This window comes from Carya illinoinensis, chromosome 1 (assembly GCF_018687715.1).
Source record: "Carya illinoinensis cultivar Pawnee chromosome 1, C.illinoinensisPawnee_v1, whole genome shotgun sequence".
In the NCBI taxonomy this organism is placed as follows: Eukaryota; Viridiplantae; Streptophyta; class Magnoliopsida; order Fagales; family Juglandaceae; genus Carya; species Carya illinoinensis.
The window spans coordinates 54,508,391-54,533,208 of record NC_056752.1 but is presented as its reverse complement, the minus strand read 5'-3'; the positions used below and the strand labels follow the sequence as shown (position 1 = coordinate 54,533,208).

The 24,818-nt window shown below is 32.7% G+C and overlaps 3 protein-coding genes across 7 annotated transcripts; all 3 read left to right on the top strand.

Moving 5' to 3' along the window:
* Positions 1-158: 158 nt before the first annotated feature.
* LOC122289140 (lysM domain receptor-like kinase 3) lies at positions 159-2,969 on the top strand. 2 transcript variants are annotated; one of them, XR_006236125.1, is made up of 3 exons: positions 159-1,474; positions 1,745-1,805; positions 2,594-2,969. XR_006236125.1 is itself a non-coding variant. In XM_043096100.1 (2 exons), exon 1 carries the CDS (start codon positions 159-161, stop codon positions 1,431-1,433), a length of 1,275 nt encoding a protein of 424 aa, XP_042952034.1. In that variant the 3' UTR covers positions 1,434-1,474; positions 1,745-1,942. The 2 variants fall into 2 exon arrangements, 1 of the variants encoding a protein (XP_042952034.1); XM_043096100.1 differs by lacking the exon at positions 2,594-2,969 and having other exon boundaries at positions 1,745-1,942.
* Positions 2,970-5,326: 2,357 nt separating this feature from the next.
* On the top strand, positions 5,327-7,274 carry LOC122289131. The gene is made up of 2 exons (XM_043096085.1): positions 5,327-5,569; positions 6,521-7,274. The coding sequence occupies exons 1-2, from the start codon at positions 5,488-5,490 to the stop codon at positions 7,021-7,023; spliced, it is 585 nt and encodes a 194-aa protein (XP_042952019.1). The 5' UTR covers positions 5,327-5,487; the 3' UTR covers positions 7,024-7,274.
* A 12,331-nt stretch (positions 7,275-19,605) lies between these two features.
* LOC122289107 (ATPase GET3B-like) lies at positions 19,606-24,313 on the top strand. Of its 4 annotated transcripts, none has more exons than XM_043096075.1 (12): positions 19,606-19,876; positions 20,605-20,735; positions 20,932-20,994; positions 21,130-21,240; positions 21,763-21,837; positions 21,958-22,026; positions 22,128-22,193; positions 23,002-23,076; positions 23,161-23,259; positions 23,431-23,562; positions 23,727-23,916; positions 24,018-24,313. In XM_043096075.1, exons 1-11 carry the CDS (start codon positions 19,690-19,692, stop codon positions 23,862-23,864), a joined length of 1,146 nt encoding a protein of 381 aa, XP_042952009.1. In that variant the 5' UTR covers positions 19,606-19,689; the 3' UTR covers positions 23,865-23,916; positions 24,018-24,313. The 4 variants fall into 4 exon arrangements, with proteins under 4 accessions (XP_042952009.1, XP_042952003.1, XP_042951987.1 ...); XM_043096053.1 differs by having other exon boundaries at positions 19,607-19,876; positions 20,605-20,816; XM_043096059.1 differs by having other exon boundaries at positions 19,608-19,876; positions 20,605-20,816; positions 24,021-24,313.
* The last annotated feature ends 505 nt before the right edge of the window (positions 24,314-24,818 follow it).

The following is a 24,818-nucleotide window of genomic DNA, read 5'->3' as shown; positions in this document are numbered from 1 at the left end:
AATATTGACAACGATCCGACTGCTGCCGTGCGGATTCTACCTCCCAAAAGCAACGGCAGGATCCGATTCTCTGCTATGCTACGCCACAGCTACCCGGCGCACTTCCAGCTCAATTACCCATCTCCGACCATCAATCTCGCCTTTTTTACCCTGGCCCAATGTGCAAAACGAAGAAAAGCACAGACGTGATCGAACCCCAGAAGAACGCGCATTCCAAATCTCGCAAATCCTTCGAGTCTCCCCCCTCTTCGATCCCAACAGACCCCACCTCCAACAATTTCTCCAGCAACACCAAATTCAACACCACTGGTTCCAGCTACAATAACCACTGGTCCAAGTCTTCCTCCTCAAGCCGAGCCTCTCTATCGAGCCTCAAGGACTCTCTCCCGGAGAATCCGCACGTCTACCACTTCTCCGAAATCCGCGTCGCCACCAACAGCTTCCTCGCCAAGCGATTCTCCTCATCTTCCTCGTCCGCCTCGTGGCGTTGCTCTCTGCGCGACAAGGACGCCATCGTCTTCCAGCGCAAGCTCCGCCGTCCTATCGAATTACTGGAGCTACGAGGCCATGTCTTGACTATCTGTCGGAGCCACCACAGCAGCATAATCAGGCTCCTTGGCGCGTCTTTGTCGGGGAATTACGTTTACCTCGTGTACGAATTCGTTGAAGGTGCGAACCTCGCTAGTTGTCTCCGGAATCCTAATAACCCTAATTTCACGGTCCTCTCCACCTGGCTCTCGCGCATGCAGATCGCCACGGACCTTGCGCACGGCCTCGATTACATCCACCATTGCACGGGGCTGAACTCCAGCTTCGTTCACAACCACATCAAGAGCTCCAGCATTATCGTAACCGAAGAGTCTCTGAACGCGAAGATCTGCCACTTCGGCACCGCGGAGTTGTGCGGAGAAATCACCGAAAACAATAACTCAGATTCTGCGAAATCGAAGAAGTCGGATAGTCGGGAAATTAAGTTTGAGGGGACGAGAGGGTACATGGCACCGGAGTTTCAGTCAACGGGAATTGCGACGCAGAAGAGCGATGTGTACGCGTTTGGAGTGGTGGTGTTGGAGCTGTTGTCCGGAGAGGAGGCCCTCAAGTATAGGTTTCAGGACGAGGGCTCTAGTATCAATGACGGTGGGGGTGTTTATAGGAGGGTGAGCGTGATCGACACGGCGAGAGAGGCGGTGGCCGGAGGTGGTGGTGGGGAGGTGAGGAGGTGGGTGGATAGGAGGTTGAGGGACTCGTACCCGGTGGACGTGGCGGAGAAGATGGTGCTGCTGGTGTTGGAGTGCGTAGAGGAGGATCCTGACAAGAGGCCCGATATGGGTCGGGTTGCAGTTACGGTATCCAAATTCTATATGGAGTCACAGAAGTGGGCGGAGCAGATAGGGCTGCCCACGGAAATCTCGGTTTCGATGGGCCCCCGATGACGTTTTGCCACTGAATTCCATTTTTGCCCCCGTCCCCGTTGGTAATTGGCTTATAATCTTTATTTGGAGTTGGTTTGTAAGTTGTTTTTTCTTTCTTCTTTTCGGGAAATCGTTAATTTTTTTTTGTAAAAAGAATAAATATGAAATTTATATGAAAAGTTTAATTTTTTAATAGTAAATTTGATCATTTTTAAAATTAGTATGCAGCATTTACGCAATTTAATTTGATCATTTTTAAAATTAGTATGCAGCATTTACGCAATTTATACTTGTATCTAGTCTTGATTAATTTTTTTCAAACCCATTTAAAGGAGATGGAGATTGAGAATGAGAGGAGCCTGCGGACACTGTACGTTCTGAGTGTAATCTATGGTAACTATCTGCTCTTTGTTTATTGTTTGTTATTTCGTGCTGTCTGTTGAGAGCTATGATATATATTGTTAATTAATTATTTAAATATTATATTAAAACAATATGAGATGGAGGCCAATCCTAAAATCTTTACCAAAGTAGAGATGGTTGAAGTCAGAAGAAAATTAAATAATGGTGGCAACGAAGATACGGCAAGATATTAAAAATGGTGCCGAGAAAACTTGGGGGCCGAGCTTGACATGGGAAGATTCAAATAGGGAACAGAATAGACGGTCTCTCTCGTCCTCTTTATCGTTTTCTTTTTGTTTTTCCGAGGAGTTATGATGGATGGAGGGAGTAGGAAGCAAAAATCATTATTTTCAGCCATTGGTATAGAAACAGCGGAATGGACCGACCCGTGACCGCCAGGAAATCACGTAATAAGCTGTCGACGGTAGACTACTGATCTACTCACGAAATTGGTATAGATTTTAACTAGTCAAAGTAAACGAAAATGTACGGGATCAGCAACCTTCATCAATCAACACGTGTTTCTTTTTTTCCATGATAAATGATATTTGTTGACTGCATTCAGCATTACCTTTTTTTTTTATTTTCTCTATATTCCTCTCTTGTGACAATTTTCTTATAAAACAAACAAAGCCGACATATTCAGTCAATTTAAATATATAGACTCGTCCATGTGCGCACTTGTTGTAACAGTCCGAATAGATTGATTTGTATAGGTATTCTAATCGGCAACCCTGTCTATAAGGTATAAAATATAACAAGTTGATGGTGTTTCTTAGGCCCAGCTCAAGATGGGAGGACGGACTATCAAGAGGAAAGAATAAGAAGGAACAAAAGGATGAGATAGTGTAGACTATCGGGATGAAGAGGGACGAAGTGACGTAAGATAAGAGGGGACTTAAAGCAGAGGTGGAAGATAAAACTTAGGGGACTTTTTACCAAACATCTCCTGAAAGGCTTCTTCAACCTCACGAAAAGAGTTGCAGCGACAAGATCTCCATTAAAAGATTCGAAACCTATTATACAGTGAGGATAAGAGATCATAAAAAATCGTAAAATAGTCTTCTAATAGTGGATTTTCTCCTTTTCGAAATCCCTTGAATGATGTCTAATGCTAAACCACGTAAATCTGTATCTCTCTCTTTATTTTTCCAGCATTCATGTATTGTTTACTGTCATGAATGTGCGTACAGACAATGTATAGTTGTACCGCACCATCGTCGAGGGCTTCACACCACACCAATTGAGGCACGAACAATCTCAACGGGCTGAGAATGACTCTTTCTCTCAATCCAGTCTATTGTGTCATTTTTAAGCGTTAACACTGTGTTAAAGCTATCTCGGTCTATTTAAATTAACCCTATACTATAAATTCTTTTTTTTTTTTTATCCCTAATCATCAATATAAATTGAAACTTCAATTGTAAGATGTACCTTCTTACAAACCTTTTTTTTTTATTTTATTTTTATTTTTTTCATAAAATAGAAGAAATAGGAAGGCTGGGATGCATTGGAAAGAACATTGGCAAGACTATTGCCGAGTCCAAAATTTAATTAAAATATTACATTTTGGCCATAGCATCAACTTTTAGCTAAATGAGTCCATATTGAAGTCATCTTAAATGTAAAATAATAATATAATATTATCTATTTTACAAATACACTTTATATATTAATTAATAATTTTTTTAAAAAATAAAATGTGGAGACATCATGTGGGGAAGAAAACCTCCAAGTTGTAAGTTTCTTTAGGTGTCGCAAAGGGACACGAAATCTCACTTCCACATAACTTAAACCAATTGTCATATGCTATTTTTTATCTTGCTACATCATAAGGTAATTCTGATGTGATGCCACCATAGACTTCTCTCGATCTATCTCTTTCTGTTTATCTACATTTCACACAGCCAGAATTAATCATGGGCAACACACAACACTAACAAAGTACCACCATAGCCATTTAACAAAATCCGATCAACGTAATTATCATCATAACAATACTAATATTTTTCACATTTCTACTACCATAGTCATTGCCAACACAGCATTCAGCAGCACGCGACACTAACACATTATTGAGCAACACACGGTACCAACAAAGTACCACCATAGTCATTTTGCAAATTTGATCAACGTAATTATCATCATAACAATACCAATATTTTTCACATTTCTATCACTATAGTCATTTCCAACACAGTATTCAGCAGCACACAGCACCAACACATTATTGAGCAACTCACGGCACCAACACAGTCCACAAATAACCAAAATAGTCCATATAAACACCAACATAATCCATAAAAGCACAAGAACAGTCCAACACAGTTCACCTTTGCTTTACTACCTTTTCTTTGGATTCAAAAGTGAAGAAAAATAGTAGTTTACATATTGTAATTGTAAAACAATATCTTGATTATAATTGTACCAACACAGTAGCAAATTATGATTCTTTACTACTTTACACATTCTTTTACCTTTGTTTTTCTCAAAGTGAAGAAAAACAAAGGTTTCTAATAGTAGTTTCTATAACTCTGATTATAAAGTTCTGATTATATTTAAATTGATCCATCCAATTCTATAACTCTGCAAATATATTTTCCAGTACCTTTCTAGTAAATATTTGCCTACTAACCACTTGAAGAATAATACCAAAGTTAAAGAATCATGCTTTGATGCACTGTGATATATTTCTTTTTTGAGAATTCAAGATTTGTAACCTGTTAATAACATCACATGTGCCCCCATATGAGCAGCCTTCACTAATAAAAAACCAGATTTTTGACACCATACTCGTAAACACTATTGCAATACTCAAATATGTATGAACAAAACATAGTCATTCCAATACCCAAATACGCAATACCAGATTTTTGACACAACCGCATATTTGTGAACAAAAGTTAAGCTAATTTCTTACTCAAAATGATATGTAGCAAACAAGTTACCCAAATCGCGATTTTCTTGTAACAGATTTGTGAAAGAAATTGTGCAACCTTTTGGACGACGATTCACTGGCAAGGAAAGGGGTTCAACACAAATAGTCCTTGCAAAGCAAAACACACTATGATTCTATTATTTGATGAAGAGAAAATGGGAGAAAATATAGATAGAGAAGAGGGAGAGGAAAGTCTACACAAAGAAGAGAGAGAGAGAGGACCGAGAAAGAGAGATTATTGTTTGGGCTAAAAGACGACGACAACGTAAACAATCAACAGAAATAAGGAGGCTTGCAGGTTGAAGAAGAGCCTATGATGTATCTTGTGTTGGGGAGCTTTTGAGATGAATAAATGAAAAAACGAGGAAAATGAACATCTTTCAAGATGAGCAAAGAGAAAAGAACGGGAAAAAGAGAAAGTGGAAAGTAGATGAAATAATAAAATATATTTATACAATATAAACAGTAACTTACTAGATTTGGAGAGCACCTAAAAATTATTATAAATTATTGGGTTTTGGACCATTGGCTAGTCCAACTGTCCAATATGATAGCTATGTCTCATGTCCAGTTAAAATTTGGACTTAGGCGATGGCTGTAACTTAATTTCAGTTTTAGCTTCGAAAAAATAAACTAATTTCAGTTTTAAAAATGCGCAGGTAATTTTATTTATATCCCTAACGTTGGTCTTATGTGGATCCGTCTCTAACCTGCGAACTTGGACAGTAACCCCCCATGGCGGCGACTATTTTGCAGAAGAGGCTGCTCTCTCTCTTCGTCCGTAATCAGAATCAGCCCCACTCCGCTTCCCTCAAAGGTGCGCCCCACTGTCTTTACCTTCATTGGAAAACCCTAGAAATGATGCTCTCTATAGTTCAGTTATGACCGTGAATGTTTTATATGCTTAAATTATATTTGGGACCATCACTTTCTTCTTCTTTTTAGGTCACTGGGAATCATGGGTCTTGTTTTATTTTTTTCAATTATAAGATTATACTGTCTCCAATTATGTTCTTGTTATTGGTTAGGTTAAAGTCTCGTGTTCTACGTCCGCTTATGGACCAAACTTGAGGAAATTGAAATAAATAAGCTATGCATTTGAAGCTTTGCACTTTTTTGTTGAGTTGAAATATTGTGAACATGTAGCTAAGACGTAGGTTCCGTTGGGTTCTGCTAAGAATCGTTCTCAGTGTGAAAACTTTGCCCACTCTTAATTTTTAAATTGAATGAAATTGAGGATTCTACAAGGAAAAAAAAAAAAAAAAGAATTAAACTTTGGCCTTTTCCTATCCACTAATTTCTTGATGAGTGAGCTTGAAGGGAATTTTTCATCCTGAGCAGGAAGTGGAAGTTTCCTGTGGTTTTTGTTCATCGTTAGTATTTTCCTCCAAGAAACTAACTTTTTCTTGAGCGAGTATAGGAATTGAGAATGGAGTTTAATGAAGTGGTACGAGAATATCTGAGAACAGTTGTGTTCCCAAACAGGCTCTAAAGCTAGAGGTATAGCAATTGGTCAAGGTTTATTGGTTCTCTTTTTCATTCAATGTTTAACAATCCTGTCTTATGATTGGATTCGGACACCTGCGAGAATAAGACCTCATACGCCTGATTCAGTTTGGACTTTAGAGCGGAAAATTGTATCGTTATTGTTTTTCATTTCTATGATTGCGCTGGAGACTTTCTTAGTTACGTATTTCCTGCTTTTAAAAAAATGGGCTGGGTTTCTGAATTGTGTTTGTTTGTGTGGATTTCCCCTTATTGGTGGCAGAACCTTTTTGGCAACTTCTTCCTTCAGCAACTGCATCCTTTAGCAGCTCCCAAGTTTGTAAAGGAGAGATTCAGACTCGAACAAATCCAACCAGCCATGTTAATAAGGATTCAGAAAATCATGAAGCTGGCAGTTTGAAGCCGGATGGCGATTCAGCTAATGTTCCCTCCAATATACATGGTAATGACAGTTCGACTGTTAAGTATTCTGCCACTTCAAACTTGAAAACATCGTCAAGGCATGATCTTGCAATGATCTTTACTTGCAAGGTCTGTGAAACAAGATCCATCAAGACAGTTTGTCGTGAATCATATGAGAAGGGAGTAGTGGTGGCTCGGTGTGGCGGGTGTAATAATCTACACCTGATTGCAGATCGTCTTGGATGGTTCGGAGAACCAGGAAGCATTGAAGATTACCTGGCTGCTCGCGGTGAGGAAGTGAAGAAAGGTTCTGTTGATACCCTGAATTTGACACTCGAAGATTTAGCTGGAAGGGAACTTTGAAAGAATTATACAGCAGTACATCAGAAAAGGTTTCTGTGTTATGTCTTACTTCATCTCTGAACCTTAGTCTGATTTTGCTTTGTCAAGGGCTTGCTCATTAATTTTATTTTATTTTTTTTTTAAATTAAGTTACCTATTCATAAGTCCAAAAACCAGCACAAAATGCTTCCGTGGTACGGATAGCATTTTCTCGACCTGGGTATATATTAAAAATGTTGAGCTGTGGGTATCGGTTTTCTTTTCCTGGTAAATGCTGTGAGTATTGTATTCATTTGAACGAAGATGGAAAATGTCAACATGAGGCATCCTCTTAACGAACACGAGCACAAAATGCTGCCGTGGTACGGATAGCATTTTCTCGACCTGGGTATATATTAAAAATGTTGAGCTGTGGGTATCGGTTTTCTTTTCCTGGTAAATGCTGTGAGTATTGTATTCATTTGAACGAACATGGAAAATGTCAACATGAGGCATCCTCTTACGAACACGTTGCTTTCTTGCTAACATGAAACATCGTGAGAAATGCATTCTGGCTTGAAGATGCTCTGAGGAAGGAATCCTGCTCGTTAGCAGCGGTAGCTAACTTTCCCAACCAAACCTTATTAGTTATTGCCAATGATCTGGATGGTACTGTTATGTTAGCATGAAGGCCATCCTTCACATCCGATTATAGGTTTGGTTGCCTACAAGTTGAAAGAAGTTTATGCTAATTATAAGTCTGTTATAAATACACTTACTGAGAACATATGAACATTAATATGTTTTTATGAGAAAGAATGTGGTAAATTTTCACATTGATAACGTATTTGGTGTATCAATAAACAGATTTGTAAATAAATTTCAATTTGAAATGGGACAGCATTATATCAACTCAAGCATGTATTACCACTGTTCTATGAATATGACAAACCTAGCCATCCCGACTAGGGATAAATCAGAACGATAGCATTTGTTGTAGATTGGGGGTGTAAAAGGTCTAGTTTTTTTCATTTTATATAATTGAATTGGTATATACCGGTTTTGAAAAGTTAAGAGTCGATACCGGACCAATTCACTACCAAAGTTGAAACTTTCAATTTTTTCAATTTCAGTCTGGTCTGGTCTAATTTTTTCAGTTTTACATACTATTTATATTAGTAATAATATAATGTTGACATATATTAAACTATTAATATATTTATATTATAGTATAAGCACATTATATATATATCAAAAGTAGGTTTATATTAATAATTTAATATTAATGTTTATGTTTAAAATTAAAATTTTATGTTAAATTTATATTATAAAATTAAAACTTATAAGTTGTATCAAATGTTATATTAAAAATTATAAAATTAATTTTATATACTTGAATAATAAAATTAGAATTTAATATTATATTAATTAACAATTTAGCATATAATATATATAATATAATGTATACTAATTTTTTAAATATATACTAATTTTTTAAATATAAAAATCTGTATTATTGGTTTAGAATCGATTTCAATTCTTAAGAACCGGTACCACACTACCACTTAGAAACTATACTAAATCTACCAGTTTAGTCTAATCCAATCCGATTCAATCGATTTCCCAATTTATTTTTTTACACCCCCAGTATTTAGTCGTATTAACTATTAAGCAAAGTACTAGTCCAACCGGAGAATCGAGTTGGTAACGGGTTTACGGGTCGGGCATGTGATGTTTCTTAGAGCATTCACATTAGCTTGGCCAAATGAGATGTTTGGCCAAATTTTACATAATTTAGCTCGAAAATTCTTCACATTGGATTGGGTAAATCTAAAATAATTTGAATTTTTGCTACAGTGGTTGGCTAAAGATGGAAGACCACTACTCATTCATCAAACATTAAAATATTAATTTATCATTCCAAACAAATAAATTAAATTAATTAAAATATAATTAACATTTAACATTTAGAATATAATTATTATTAACATTTAATAATATTTTTTAATATTAATTGAATATAATATAATTATTATTAACATTTAACAATACCTTTTTTAATATTAATTTAATTAGAATATAATTACTATTAGCATTTAATAATACTTTTTTGTAATATTAATATAATATAATATAATAATTATTATTATTAACATTTAATAATACTTTTTTAATATTAATTTAATTAGAATATAATTATTATTAACATTTAATAATACTTTTTTAAATATTAATTTAATTAGAATATAATTACTATTAACATTTAATAATACTTTTTTAATACTAATTTAATTAGAATATAATTACTATTAACATTTAATAATAATTTTTTGTAATATTAATTTAATATAATATAATTATTATTAACATTTAATAATACTTTTTCTAATATTAATTTAATTAGAATATAATTATTATTAACATTTAATAATATTTTTTTAATATTAATTTAATTATAATATAATAATATTAATGTAATATAATATAATTATTATTATTAACATTTAATAATACTTTTTTTAATATTAATCTAATTAGAATATAATTATTATTAACATTTAATTTCCCTCAAGATCTTAATCTACTTATTTCTTTTTTATATAGGAAATCTTTGCATAAAAATTCTATTTCAATGAATTCTTTATTCAAATCTGAAACATCTACGGTTAACACACCTTTAGAAACTGAAAATGTAAATCAAGAAGATTATAGCATCATAGACATAGAAAGAAATTTACAAGATTGGACAATTCCTAATGTACCTAAAAACCAAATATATAAATATTCAACTTTTTCTTCAAAATTATCATTCCTTACAAATTATACAATTAAAACAGTAGAAAAGACTATTAGCCTAAATAATGATTATGAATCATTACAACTCTTAACAAAAGAAGCCATTAAACACCATAAGGAACAGAAATATTCATTCATATATATTAGATTAGTACAAGTGGCTGTAAAACCACTTACCAGAAATGGACTAAATGCTTCAGTATTACTCTGTTTAAGAGATGGAAGACATTATAATTTCCATGATTCATTACTTGGCATGGTTGAATCTAGTTTATTTCAAGGCCCAGTATATTTTAACTGTTATCCTAATTATTCACTTTCATTATTTGACTCTAATATTCTACATGCCTTAACATTAAATATTAAAACGAATGGCTATCATATGATGAAAGGATCACATCCTTTAACTGTAGTATATAGAATCCATTATAAATTAATGAAAACAACATTAGAGCCACAGGCTCTCATTACTAGTCCAAAGGGCTATACATTATTATTACAATCTAGTACACCAAATTCTAGTATACAAATTCCTAAACAAATTCATTAGAATCAAGTTACTCTTCCTAATGAATGGCAATTAGAAAATATTATTCCATTACCGAATATAGAAAATAATTCTAAAGATGATTTAGATTATATAGATCAAAACTAGGACGGAACAGTCCAAATTGCCTTCCAACCTTTTAGGAGATCATTTTCTCATTATTCTTCTCCAGCATCCTCCAGCTACCATACACCACGATCTACAATTAGTAGGAATAGATCTCAAAATTTTAATAATAGATCTGCAATGACTTCAGTCTCTAGAAATAAGATACAAAATCTAGATACACAAGTCCAGAGAGTTATTCCTGGAAATATTATTGATACACCTGTATATTTAGTCAATCACCCTGATTCAGCATCCTCTTCTAATCCTCATCAGAATAAAGAACCTGAACCTTCTTCTCCAACCTATTCACAGGTAGTTGGAGATGATGCCCAAATATTTACCCTGAGTAAAGAATAATTTAAAATTAATAAAGAATATCTTAAACAAGATTATATGAAAGAAGAAAATAAACAGAAAAGACTTTTATTTTTCTCTACTTTCTCAAAATTAGAAAGAGATTATATCCAAATAAAATACTATGAATATTTAGAAAGTATAAAAATTAATATACCTTTCTTCATATGGTTTGAAATATATAAATCAAATCAGTTGTCGACTATAAATAAGACTACTAATCAATGGGTTAAAGTAGAAAATAATCAAATTATTTATGAAGAATACCCTCCTTTTGAAGCTATTAAGTATAATCAAAGAAATACACAAATATTAGCATCACCAATAAAGAGATTAACTTCTCCAGAAACTAAAAATACTGATAATATAATCCAACAAAATAATTATACTAATTTATATTTAAAAACCATGAGTAAACAATTAGAAAGAATTGAAAACTTAATATCTCCTATTAAAACTCTTGTTAAAGAAGCAAAAGAAATTCCTTTGTTTATTCCCCATGAAATACCTGCTCACTTAAAATCTAGTTTTTCTAAGACTAAAGAAGATTTACTAGAACAGATCTCTAACAAATTAGAAAAATTAAATATTGATAATAATGCATCCACTTCAAGACAATCTCATATTAATGTATTAAGTAAGACAGATTCACCTGATCTATCTGATTCTGAAATTAATAATCTTGAAAATCAATTTAAAGAATTACAGACATTATATGAATGGAATATAGATGGATTATCTGAATATGAAATATTAAATCATTTTCAAGAAATGATTATGGTAGCTAATGTTTATAAAACCAGTAGGAGATCAGATCATCAAGTAGCACATGTTCTAGTTACAGAATTCACTGGCCAATTAAAAGGCTGGTGGGATCATTATCTTACACAAGAACAAAGAATAAGAATATTGAGTGTGATGAAAATCTGCAAGAGATTAAGATAGAAGATGGTCAACCTATAGAAGATGCTGTTAATACTCCAATATTTATATTAACAAAACATTTTGTAGGTGATCCTTCCCAATTTAAAGAAAGAATTAGTGATTTATTAATCAATTTAAGATGTCCTAGATTATCTGATTTTAGATGGTATAAAGATGTCTTTCTAACTAAAGTTATGATCAGAGATGATTGCCAACAACCATACTGGAAGGAAAAGTTCATAGCCGGACTTCCATATTACTTCACCCAAAAGGTACGAGAATCTTTAGTAAAATCAGATGGTACTATTGATTTTATTAATCTTACATATGGAGATATAATATCTTCTATTAATAGAACTGGTCTGATTATGTGTAATGATATAAGATTAAAAAAGCAAATGGAAAAAGAAAAGAAATTTGTTACAAAAGAATTAAGTACCTTTTGTAAACAGTTTGGTTATTCTCCATTATTAGCTCCTTCTGATACCAACTACGTATACCAGGATATATATATATATATAATAGCTAATATAATAGATATATTAACAGATAATAGAATAAATAATAATAAACAAATGCATGAAGTGCAGAAAATAAAGGCATGAATAAAAGTAAAGAGTAAAATAAGATAAACTCAACTTTATTGAAAACATAATACTTACAAGGAGATTAATTCTCAAAAGATTGAAAGGCAGGAGACATGGAAAGGAGTTTACAAGAGAGAGGTTTTGAGAGTGACGAAAGAAAGGGACTAGGATTGGCTTCATATGAGAATTTCTGAATGCCTTTCCTCACTTACAAACTGCCTATTTATAGACTCCAAAACAGTACCTTACAATATTACTGACATGTACAGTGACTCATACAGTAAATAGGGGGCTACATTTATTAAACATGGGCGGCTAAATAGTAACTAGACAGCTGGATGATTCTTGACTGACGGGCATCTTGAACAGTGACGAGCATCTTAAATAGTGTTCTGATAATGGAAGAAAAGGACGATAATCTTTTGGAATTACATAATCTGAGGGTCATAATTTGCCAGTTCCAATTCATACGGATCTTGAGAATCCATCATCTGTGAGGAATAATATGGTGAGTTGTCATGAGAATGAGAGGCCTGTTGGGATGGAAAGGCCTGCTGTAGTGGCGATGATGTTTTCTGCTGTGCTGGAGATAATCTGACTTGACGGTCTTCTTCTTCATCACTGTCTGATACTTGTGACATTGCTTCTGCTAATTTTTTCAAATCTTTTTTATTGGTAATTGTTGCTAATTGAGCTTGGAATCTGCTTCTCTGAACAAGAACCTCAGGAGCCTTGGTAATTTTTGAGAAAATTTTTACAACATGATCATAATTATACTTTTTCCACCATTTTACAGAGACTTGGCGGGCCAAGAACATAATATTTTTGAGAGAAGGATGAGGTTTGATGACATATTCCCACTTCATGATCCAATTTAATTTAGTTTTAAGAAAGAAAAGGAGAAGTGGTGAACAGTGTGATAATGAAGGTGGACAATCGTTCTGTAATGTGAAAGCCTGAAGACTCTCCTGGAGAGGTGGAGGAAGAATGAGAGATTCTGGTCCAAATTGATCCCACCATAATAGGAACCATCGCAGTAGAGTCTTAATTTCCTGTAATTTATCAAAATGGAGAAACCAGGAATGGCGCAAATTCTTGTTCTGTCGTAAGAATGTTTTGTTCCATGCTTGCTGATAATCATAGTAATCGAAATAAGGAGGATCATATGGCTGAGAAAATCTTCTCGTCAAGTACGGGCTTTTCCCCACTATTCTAAGGTAAGAACTTGTTTAATAGTAACTTTATGGAATGCAATGATCGGAATTGCAGGTGGAGAAGGTTGAGATTGTAGAGAGCAGGGGATTTCAGAGATAATAATAGAATCAATGTCTACTAAAATAAACTCATAAAAATTCTGAGTCTTGGTAATGTTCTGGGGAACATAATGCTAATCTGGTAATAGAAAAGCGTCAAATAATTTTTGAGGTTCAGATAAATGCTGTAATTCTGATTCAATAGGAAAGACTGGATGCCAATGAGATTTGAAGATAATAGGAGTTACAGAAGGCTGAGATAATGGTGGAGGATTAATAATTTGAGAAGGAGAAGAACTAGTAGAAGAAACAGCTTTTGAGTATGTGGGTAATTTTGAAGAGGATAATGGTGAAAATGGATTATAAGATGGCCTAATGTTTTGTGGTAATGTCCCTAGTACTGTATAGGGTTTTGGTGTGACGGAAGGACAGGGTTAAGGATAAGGAGGAGAAGGTAATTTGGCATAGGAGGATTTGGATTTTACTCTGGACTTTGAGGAAGACATGATTTTCCCTGTAAGAATTCTCGGGATAGAAAATCAGGAAGAGAATTAGAATCTCTTTTAATATGCTCAATATCAAAATCAAAAATACTTAAAATAGCTTGCCATCTTGCAAAAATTTGTTTAGCAGCCAAGTTTTTAACATCTTTTATTAAAACTTCCGTGGCTGATTTACAATCAATTCTAAGTAAAAACTTTTGATTTGAAAGGTCATTTTGAAATTTAGAAATGCATAATACAATAGCTAAAATTTCTTTTTTAATAGTACTGTAATTCTTTTGAACAGGATTCCAGCATCCTGAATGGAATCGAGTAATCTGTTCTTTTTCATCTGATAATTTTTGTTTCAAAATTCCTCCATAACCAAGATCAGAGGCATCTGTTTCAACAATTTTAAAGGCATCAGGTGATGGGAGTCCTAAGCATGGTAATTTCTTAACATGAGCCTTTATTTGTTTTATAATATTTGTATGTTCCTCTGTCCATGGAGGTGGATTCTTTTTTAATCTCTTGAATAATGGTTCACATAAAGGTCTAAGTGCTTGATAAAAATCAGCAACATAATTTAAACTTCCTAGAAATCTTTGTAGTTGTTGCTTATCCTTTATTTCATCAGGGAATTTATTAGCAAATTCTATAGCCCTACTTATTGGGGTAATAGTTTCTTGATAAATATCATGTCCAAGGAATCTAATCTTGTTTTGGAATAATTTGACTTTAGATGATGAAACTACTAATCCATTTTGTTTAATGATTTTAACAAAAGTATTTAAATGTTTCCAATGTTGTTCAATTGATGAAGAGAATATTAATACATCATCTATATAAACTATAGAAAAATGAGTGAAAGGTGTAAATATTTCATTCATAATATTTTAAAATTCACTAGGAGCATTTTTTAATCTGAAAGGCATAACATTCCATTCATAATGTCCAAAAGGGACTGTAAATGCAGTTTTGTATCTATCTTTTTCAGCAATCTGGATTTACCAAAATCCGCTTTTCATATCAAATTTTGAAAATATAGTAGCAGCATAAAGTCGAGATAATAAATCTTTTTTATTAGGAATAAGGTATCTAATCCATTGTAAAACTTTATTTAAAGGCTTATAATTTATAACTAATCTAGGTGTTAGAACTTGTTTGATTATGTGTAATGATATAAGATTAAAAAAGCAAATGGAAAAAGAAAAGAAATTTGCTACAAAAGAATTAGGTACCTTTTGTGAACAGTTTGGTTATTCTCCATTATTAGCTCCTTCTATAAGACACAAAAAAGGAAAAAGAATTTATAAAACTTATCCAACTAAGAAAAAAAATTATAAAAAACCTTATAAAAAACCCAATGAAAAATCCGTATATAAGAAACCAGTAAAAAATACAAAAAAGTTTAATAAAAAGAAAAAACAAATTGTATGTTATAAATATGGAAAGGTTGGACATTATGCATCAAATTGTAAGGTTAAAAAAGAAATTAATGAATTAGATATACCTGAAGAAGCAAAAGAAAAATTATTAAATATCTTTATACAATCAAGTGAAGAAGATAAAATTTTTTCAGAAGAAGATGAAATTTACCGATTAAAAGAATCAAGTTTTTCAGAACAATCTTCTGATAACAAGTCAGAAGAAGATGAAATTTATGTTTGTAATTGTTTAGATAAAAATAATTGTATCTATAACAAAACTATTAACGTATTATCGTCACATGAAAATATTATATTAGAATTAATAGATAAAATTAATAATCCACAAGAAAGAAAAGAATATTTAAAAAAATTAAAAGATACTTTTAGTAATCCCAAGACTTTTGAACCCAATTCAACCCCCTCTTCATATGATTTTCTAGAAATAGTAAATAGATTTCAATCAGAAAAACAAAATATTACTTTAAAGGATTTACATCAAGAAATTAATGAAATAAAGAAAGAAATTTGAAATTTGAAAGCTTCTAACACCAAACTTGAAGTTTCTAATGAACAATTATTACAAGAAATTATACTATTAAAAATAGATAAAATAATGACACTCATAAAAAAGAACAAGGAGAAAGCTCAGTAAAAATTACAAAAGAAGAATCAGATAATTTTATAAACATACTTAATAAGATGAATTTTCAAAAATGGTATACTGAAGTAACTATTTCCATTAATGAAGAATTCTCTTTTTCTGCAATAGCCTTATTAGATACAGGTGCAGATCTAAACTGCATAAAAGAATGAATAATACCCTCTAAATATTTTGAAAAAACAAAAGAGACATTATCTCAAGCTAATGGAGCAAAATTAAATATAAATTATAAATTATCAAATGCACATATATGTAATAATGGAATTTGCTTTAAAACAACATTCATTCTAGTAAAAAAATCAACACCAAAGTAATATTAGGAAACCCATTTCTTGTTTTACTTTACCCTTTCTCTGTAACAGAAGAAGGAATTTCTACTAAAATATTAGGAAAAGAAATTCAATTTAAATTTTTATTCCCTCCAGTTTCAAGAGAGATTAATTCCTTAAAAGAAGCATCATTAACTAAAAAAATTAATTTTTTAATAAAAGTCAAAATCAAAAGAAAAGAAAAACAAACAAATTTCTTAAAACAAGAATTAAAATACAAAAGAATTGAAGAACAATTAAAAGATCATTTACTAATCCAAAAAATTAATAATTTCAAAAATATAATTGAAAACGAAGTATGTTCTAATTTACCTAATGCTTTTTGGAGTAGAAAACAACATATAGTCGAATTACCTTATGAAAAAGAATTTTCTGAAAAGAATATTCCTACTAAGGCCAGACCCATTCAAATGAATAAAGAATTATTAGAATTCTGTAAACAAGAAATTAATGATTTATTAACTAAAAGACTTATTAGAAAGAACAAATCACCATGGAGCTGTGCTGCTTTTTATGTATAAAAACAAGCAGAATTAGAAAGAGGTGTTCATAGATTAGTTATAAATTATAAGCCTTTAAATAAAGTTTTACAATGTATTAGATACCCTATTCCTAATAAAAAAGATTTATTATCTCGACTTTATGCTGCTACTATATTTTCAAAATTTGATATGAAAAACGGATTTTGGCAAATCCAGATTGCTAAAAAAGATAGATACAAAACAGCATTTACAGTCCCTTTTAGACATTATGAATGGAATGTTATGCCTTTCGGATTAAAAAATGCTCCTAGTGAATTTCAAAATATTATGAATGAAATATTTACACCTTTCACTTATTTTTCTATAGTTTATATAGATGATGTATTAATATTCTCTTCATCAATTGAATAACATTGGAAACATTCAAATACTTTTGTTCAAATCATTAAACAAAATGGATTAGTAGTTTCATCATCTAAAGTCAAATTATTCCAAAACAAGATTAGATTCCTTGGACATGATATTTATCAAGGAACTATTACCCCAATAAGTAGGGCTATAAAATTTGCTAATAAATTCCCTGATGAAATAAAGGATAAGCAACAACTACAAAGATTTCTAGGAAGTTTAAATTATGTTGCTGATTTTTATCAAGCACTTAGACCTTTATGTGAACCATTATTCAAGAGATTAAAAAAGAATTCACCTCCATGGACAGAGGAACATACAAATATTATAAAACAAATAAAGACTCATGTTAAGAAATTACCATGCTTAGGACTTCCATCACCTAATGCCTTTAAAATTGTTGAAACAGATGCCTCTGATCTTGGTTATGGAGGAATTTTGAAACAAAAATTATCAGATGAAAAAGAACAGATTACTCGATTCCATTCAGGATGCTGGAATCCTGCTCAAAAGAATTACAGTACTATTAAAAAAGAAATTTTAGCTATTGTATTATGCATTTCTAAATTTCAAGATGATCTTTTGAATCAAAAGTTTTTACTTTGAATCAAAAGTTTTTACTTAGAATTGATTGTAAATCAGCCAAGAAAGTTTTAATAAAAGATGTTAAAAACTTGGCTGCTAAACAAATTTTTGCAAGATGGCAAGCTATTTTAAGTATTTTTAATTTTGATATTGAGCATATTAAAGGAGATTTTAATTCTCTTCCTGATTTTCTATCCCGAGAATTCTTACAGGGAAAATCATGTCTTCCTCAAAGTCCAGAGTAAAATCCAAATCCTCCTATGCCAAATCACCTTCTCCTCCTTATCCTTCACCCTGTCCTTCTGTCACACCAAAACCCTATACAGTACTAGGGACATTACCACAAAACATTAGGCCATCTTATAATCCATTTTCACCATTATCCTCTTCAAAATTACCCACATACTCAAAAGCTGTTTCTTCTACTAGTTCTTCTCATTATCAAATTATTAATCCTCCACCATTATCTCAGCCCTCTGTAACTCATATTATCTTCAAATCTCATTGGCATCCAGTCTTTCCTATTGAATCAGAATTACAGCATTTATCTGAACCTCAAAAATTACTTGACGCTTTTCTATTACCAGATTGGCATTATGTTCCCCAGAACATTACCAAGACCCATAATTTTTATGAGTTTATTTTAGTAGACACTGATTATATTATTATCTCTGAAATCCTCTGCTCTCTATAATCTCGACCTTCTCCACCTACAACTCCGATCATTGCATTCCACAAAGTTACTATTAAACAAGTTCTTACCTTAGAACAGTGGAGAAAAAGCCCGTACTTGACGAGAAGATTTTCTCAGCCATATGATCCTCCTTATTTCGATTACTATGATATATATATATCCCGGTATACGTAGTTGGTATCAGAGCCAACGGTTATTATATAATAGATATATTATTATAGCTATTTTATTTTATTGTTGTTTTATTCTGTTTATGTTTAATTTCATGATGAATTATTACGCACATGATATTGGTTTCCGTGATCGTTATGAATTAAATTGTTTAGAATATAATTTGAGACTTGAATTAAATAATTTACAAGAAAGGGATAAAACATCTTAAGGAAAAACAATTATTAATGAAACTAGATTATTGCTCAATGATGGAAAGATATCATGTATATAGAAGTAGGCAAGCTGCAATAGAAGAATTAGAAGATCACTGTAACTTCTTAAGATTTGAAATTAAAAGTTTAAGAAATCACCTAAGTATTCTTGCTTTATTAAAAAAAAAAAAAAAGAGTAAAAATTCGTTGGTATAGAATTTTATCAACGGTAACCTACATAAAAGAAAATAGAGTATATTGAAAATCTTGTGATGGTAAGCTATAAAAATCCGTTGGTCAGCCCTTAATATTAATTTAATTATAATATAATAATATTAATTTAATATAATATAATTATTATTATTAACATTTAATAATACTTTTTTTAATATTAATCTAATTAGAATATAATTATTATTAACATTTAATTGAAAGAATTACAAAATGTGAGAAAATAAATTAAATAAAAAGTTTATTAATTTAATAATATTTTATTATTATATAGAGAATAAATGGTTAATCCAACGTGAAAATTGAATTTTGATGAAGTATGTAAATATAAAAAAGTATTGATATTAACTAAATTTAAAGATGAATTTCATCAAACTAATTCCAATGCTATTAGCCGGTGCTCTCATTTTCTACCTGCAAATCAAGCAAATCCCAAAGTAAGGAATTGTAAATTTGTTTTGTTGCAGACGTTATGGCTATTCGGTGTGTTGCCTCCACTTTTTCACCTCCCGTCCACAGTTTTGCCCCTAGAACTTCCATGGCAACGGTGGGTTTGCTCTCTTGCCCACTCAACACCCTCAAAACACAATCCATCGCCAGAAGTTTCAGCATCCTCTCCCTTTCCGCCACTAGACAACCTCTCCCAAAATCACTCTTGGGTAATCTTTTTCAATACCAGTTCTTATGATTTATCTCGTGGGTTTAGTTTATCTTTTTCTTTTGTAAGTCCTTGTAGGATGCTCGACATGTATGTGTTGCGTGTTAATCCCAAGACAGGAACTTTCACTGGGATTATAATCAATCCCGAGATTTTATGGGTCATAATTATGAAATTTGATTGTTTTTGTGGGTACTCAATTATTTATTTTGGGCCTCAATTTTATCTGGTTGTAATTGGTGGTTTGCTTGGATAAACCTGTATAAAGCACATAGGAGACACAGGAAGAATGCGGAAATTATTGGTAAATGGGAAGGTGAAGAATAAATTAAAGGATAGAAGATAATTATTTAGAAGATAATTCTTCTTTTTCTCTGAAACCAGGATGAAAGTTTTTGGAGTTTCTACCTTGATTAATCAACAGCATATCACGTTACATCATGATTTAATTTCACAGTTCTGTACAAACTGATAGAAAACGTACTTTTGGTTTCTTTTTAAGGACGAACTTATGCACACGAAATTTCCCTTTCATTGCTGGAAGTTCATTATTTTTCATTTAGAAGGTAATAGATGTGATGGGTTGAGTTTTGCTTCATCTTATGAGGCTTGGCAGTTTGGAAGAATAACGTTCTGAAGATAAAAGAATTTGATGCCATTTGTCCAATTTTCCAAAGACACAAGTTGAGTGTCAGAAATGAGTATCTATTATATCCCTCTTTTTGGCAGTGAGATCAGTCGCTACTCCTGCTGAAGGCGTTTCTGTGTTTGATGACATGGCTTCTGGGACCGAGAGGAAGTATTACATGCTAGGTGGCAAGGGAGGTGTAGGGAAGACAAGTTGTGCTGCCTCACTTGCGGTAAAATTTGCTAATAATGGGCACCCCACTCTTGTGGTTTCCACTGATCCTGCACACTCCTTGAGTGATTCCTTTGCTCAGGTTTAAAATATATATATATATATATATATTTTATTGTTCTGCATTCAAATATCTGCAAGCCAAGTGGAGCTGAACTAATTTCATCGAGTGTGTACGCATCTGATAATTTACCTAGGATTTAACTGGAGGGACACTGGTACCAGTTGAAGGACCTGATGCTCCATTGTTTGCTCTTGAGGTATATAGAAAACTCCCTGTATGATTACCCCCTCCTCTCCTTTTTCTTTATTTGTAGAACTCACTTTTTATAGTATATGTGTTGATGGTTCGTCTCATATACTTAATAAGTTACATTTCATTAGTTTTATTACAGATAAACCCTGAGAAGGCTAGGGAAGAATTCCGCAGTGCAACCAAGAAAAATGGTGGAACTGGGGTAAAAGATTTCATGGATGGTATGGGCCTCGGAATGCTTGCGGAACAGGTGAAGCTCTCTATAGAATTCTCAATATTGTAACTTAAGCCAGTATTTATCTTCCCCTTTTTTGTTAAGTAGTTATCTCCCCCTAATAGAGCTAACATAACAATACATTATGGATGTTCACTTTAGTTTAGCCTTTATCACAGCTTGAAATAAGTTGAGAATTTATTTATCCCAAAAAGAATTAACTTGAGAATTTCGTTTAACCTGAATTGAGTTTAGTGGTTGTTCCATGGTTTCTTTCTCTGTACTTGGTTAACTGGCTAAGTAGTAGGTTGCACGCTTATGCACATAAGTAGAGCTGTTCACTTATGTTGCAAACGAGTTTGGAAGTCAATTATTTTTCCTTCATATACTTCCTCTAATCAGTTTAGGATATACCCATCCTTACAATAAACATATAAAAAAGAAGGAACAAGTGAAATAAAGAAGCAGAAGAAGTTATAAATCTGGCAATATGTTTACTTCTTTGTTAACCATACCCCAGTCTCTTTGATTGACGTTTGTCCCCTATTATTGACAAAGTTAGGAGAGTTAAAACTAGGAGAGCTATTAGACACACCTCCTCCTGGTTTAGATGAAGCTATTGCAATATCCAAGGTATGTATTATATACGATACTTATTTTGCTTGCTGTTTTGCTCATTACATGTTTTTTTTTTTTTTTTCCTTTTTTTTTTTTTCGGTTTTCTTGCTTGCTTACAAACTACAAATCTGTCAGGTGATCCAATTTCTTGAATCTCAAGAATATAGCATGTTTACCCGTATTGTGTTTGATACTGCACCCACGGTGAGTACAAGAAGAATATTTTGTCACTTAAGGTTTTAGATTATGCATTGAACTTCCAGTTTTTAGAGTATGCGCTGAACTTGACGAGTTTTCTTTTACAGGGTCATACCTTGCGACTTTTGTCTTTGCCAGACTTCCTGGATGCATCCATAGGCAAGATATTGAAGGTAGGAATGTGAATGGAGTGTAAGGAAAACAGACCAAAAAGTTCTTTCCCACTTAAAATTCTGGATTTGAAGTTGAAGAAGCATGTATTGCAATCTCTTGCAATCTCTCCACCAATGCAAAGCTAACTATGAGAATCTTGATGTTTATAATATTCTTTGGACGGAATCAAATTTCAATCATTGGATTAAGCAATTGGAACTTGGAAGACGGTGTTTAGTTTTCGATGTGATGATGAATTTATATGCATAAACCATGTTCATCTAGTTTGTTTAGTGGTCATTACATAATTGGTAGTGGGGGTAAACCAGGCCAGGACTCAAAGAATTATTCAAGTTAATATTCTGGATTGGGAAATAGTTGAAAGCCATACCCAACTGGAAAAGGATGGTATCCAAGTGCAAAAGAAATTTTGGCACATCATTGGCCGATCTCTCTCTCCCTCTCTCTCTGTGTGCGAGTAATCGTTTCCCCCATATAAGTTCTTCCTAACACCCATTTTGGAAATTTTGGAATTTTATGTGGTTGGCACATTTGATAAAACGGTTTCTAATCCTATATATGTAAATTTCCATGCGTTTTTACTGGTAGGTAGGCTATATTTTAAATTATATTATGCTTGCATCACTTTATTGCACCATATTGGATTGATTTTGATTGCCAGTAAAATCATGGTTATTCTTCTAATACAAGCATTTTACCAGTTTAGAATTATATTTAAAACTGGTTCTTTATACTGCTTACTATACAGTGCTTCTATTGGTGCCATTTTCATTGACATTTTTCTTTAATTTGTTTTGGCTATGGTAGCTTAAACAGAAAATAGCATCAGCCACCTCAGCCATCAAATCTGTTTTTGGGCAAGAAGAAGACCGGCCTGATGCAGTAAGCCTGACATCACTAGGAATTAGTGTCGTTCTCTCTTTTGATAAAGATTTGGAAAAAATTCTAATATTCACCAAAATGCAGGCGGACAAATTAGAGCGACTGCGGGAGAGGATGATAAAAGTGCGTGAGCTTTTTCGTGACACAGATTCAACTGAGTTCGTCATAGTAACAATCCCAACGGTAAAAATGTTTTAAAGTACCTTCATACTAATTGTCTGTTTTGTCATCTAAATGGTATGTTTGCTCTATGTTTTACTTCCATTTGCTTTTTGCTTTCCTTGAGATAAAACAGTGGTGATTGACATAATTGTAGGATAGCTGATTAGCTGGTTTATTTTTTATTTTTCCAAGGTGATGGCGGTTAGTGAGTCGTCAAGGTTGCATGCCTCCTTGAAGAAGGAAAATGTTCCTGTAAAGAGTCTTATTGTTAACCAGATTCTTCCTCCTATCTCAGACTGCAAGTTTTGTGCTATGAAAAGAAAGGTATTAATCAGCACACTCTCTCATTGGTTGACAAGATTCTCTCAATTTCAGTATGAGCAACTCTTAATGGTAGAACAATCCAAACTGTGAACATTTGTCATTAACACAAAGAAAATGTCTTGGTTTGATTTGTTCCTTCTTTTTTTGTTTTTAAATTATTTCAGGATCAGTTGCGTGCTCTTGATATGATTCGAGGTGATCCAGAACTCTCCAGCTTGACCTTAATCCAGGCACCACTTGTTGACGTGGAGATCAGAGGAGTTCCAGCTCTTCGATTTTTGGGAGACATCATTTGGAAATGACCATCTATTCAATCAAGCGATGGCGAGATAACCTCTCTTCTCTAATCTTTTGGTAGGTAGCCTTCCCATCTAATATCCCACTTTATTATCTGGAAATTGGGAGAACTATGTTTGAACTGAAAGATCAAATTCTTATATTTTTTTTTTCCCCAGCAGTCTAACTGAAGCGCTGAGGACATTAGTCAAGAGTCAACGCTCAGTTCCAAAGAGGTGCTATCCTTTTATACCACAAATTCTCAGCTTGAGATGCTAGAAAACTGGGTCGTACCCCAACCAAACTTTAAGTTTTGAAGGGACCCACATTCTTCTTACTGCCAAAACCTTTCGAGACGTGTATACATACAACGTTTTTCTTTTCCTATGTTCTTGGATCCATATATAATTCTTTTCTTTCAATCAACTTGTATTATCCAGCGAGTAATACATCTTGACCAAATGGTCTTTTTGAAGTTCAATCTCCGTTTGAATTCCCAGAAAATGCCTAAACGAAGCAACTCCTTGCATTTGAAAAGTGAATATGGAGGTTTAGAAGTCAAAAGTACTTCTAAACATTTATCTCAAAAAGTAGGGGTGGCAATATGTTATACGACCTGTTAACTCAACACGAACACGACATGATAATAGCGGATTAAGATTTAGTCTTAATGGATTTGGGTCAAAACGAGTTGACCCGTTAAAACACGATTGCTTAACAGGTTAACCCGTTATGACACAATAAAAAAGTTAAAATTACAATTATACCTTTATATCTAAAAGTAAAATTGTTAAAATTTCAATTTTCATATTTTTATTATTGGATTGTAATTTTAAACTTGTAGTTAACTTTATAATTTTTATAAATATTGTGATTTTAAAATTTATATAAAATTATACTAAATTTAATCAGGTTAAACTGATTAATTTCATGTCTATTCAACCCATTTACATAAATAGTTTGAAATTGGTCGTATTGTA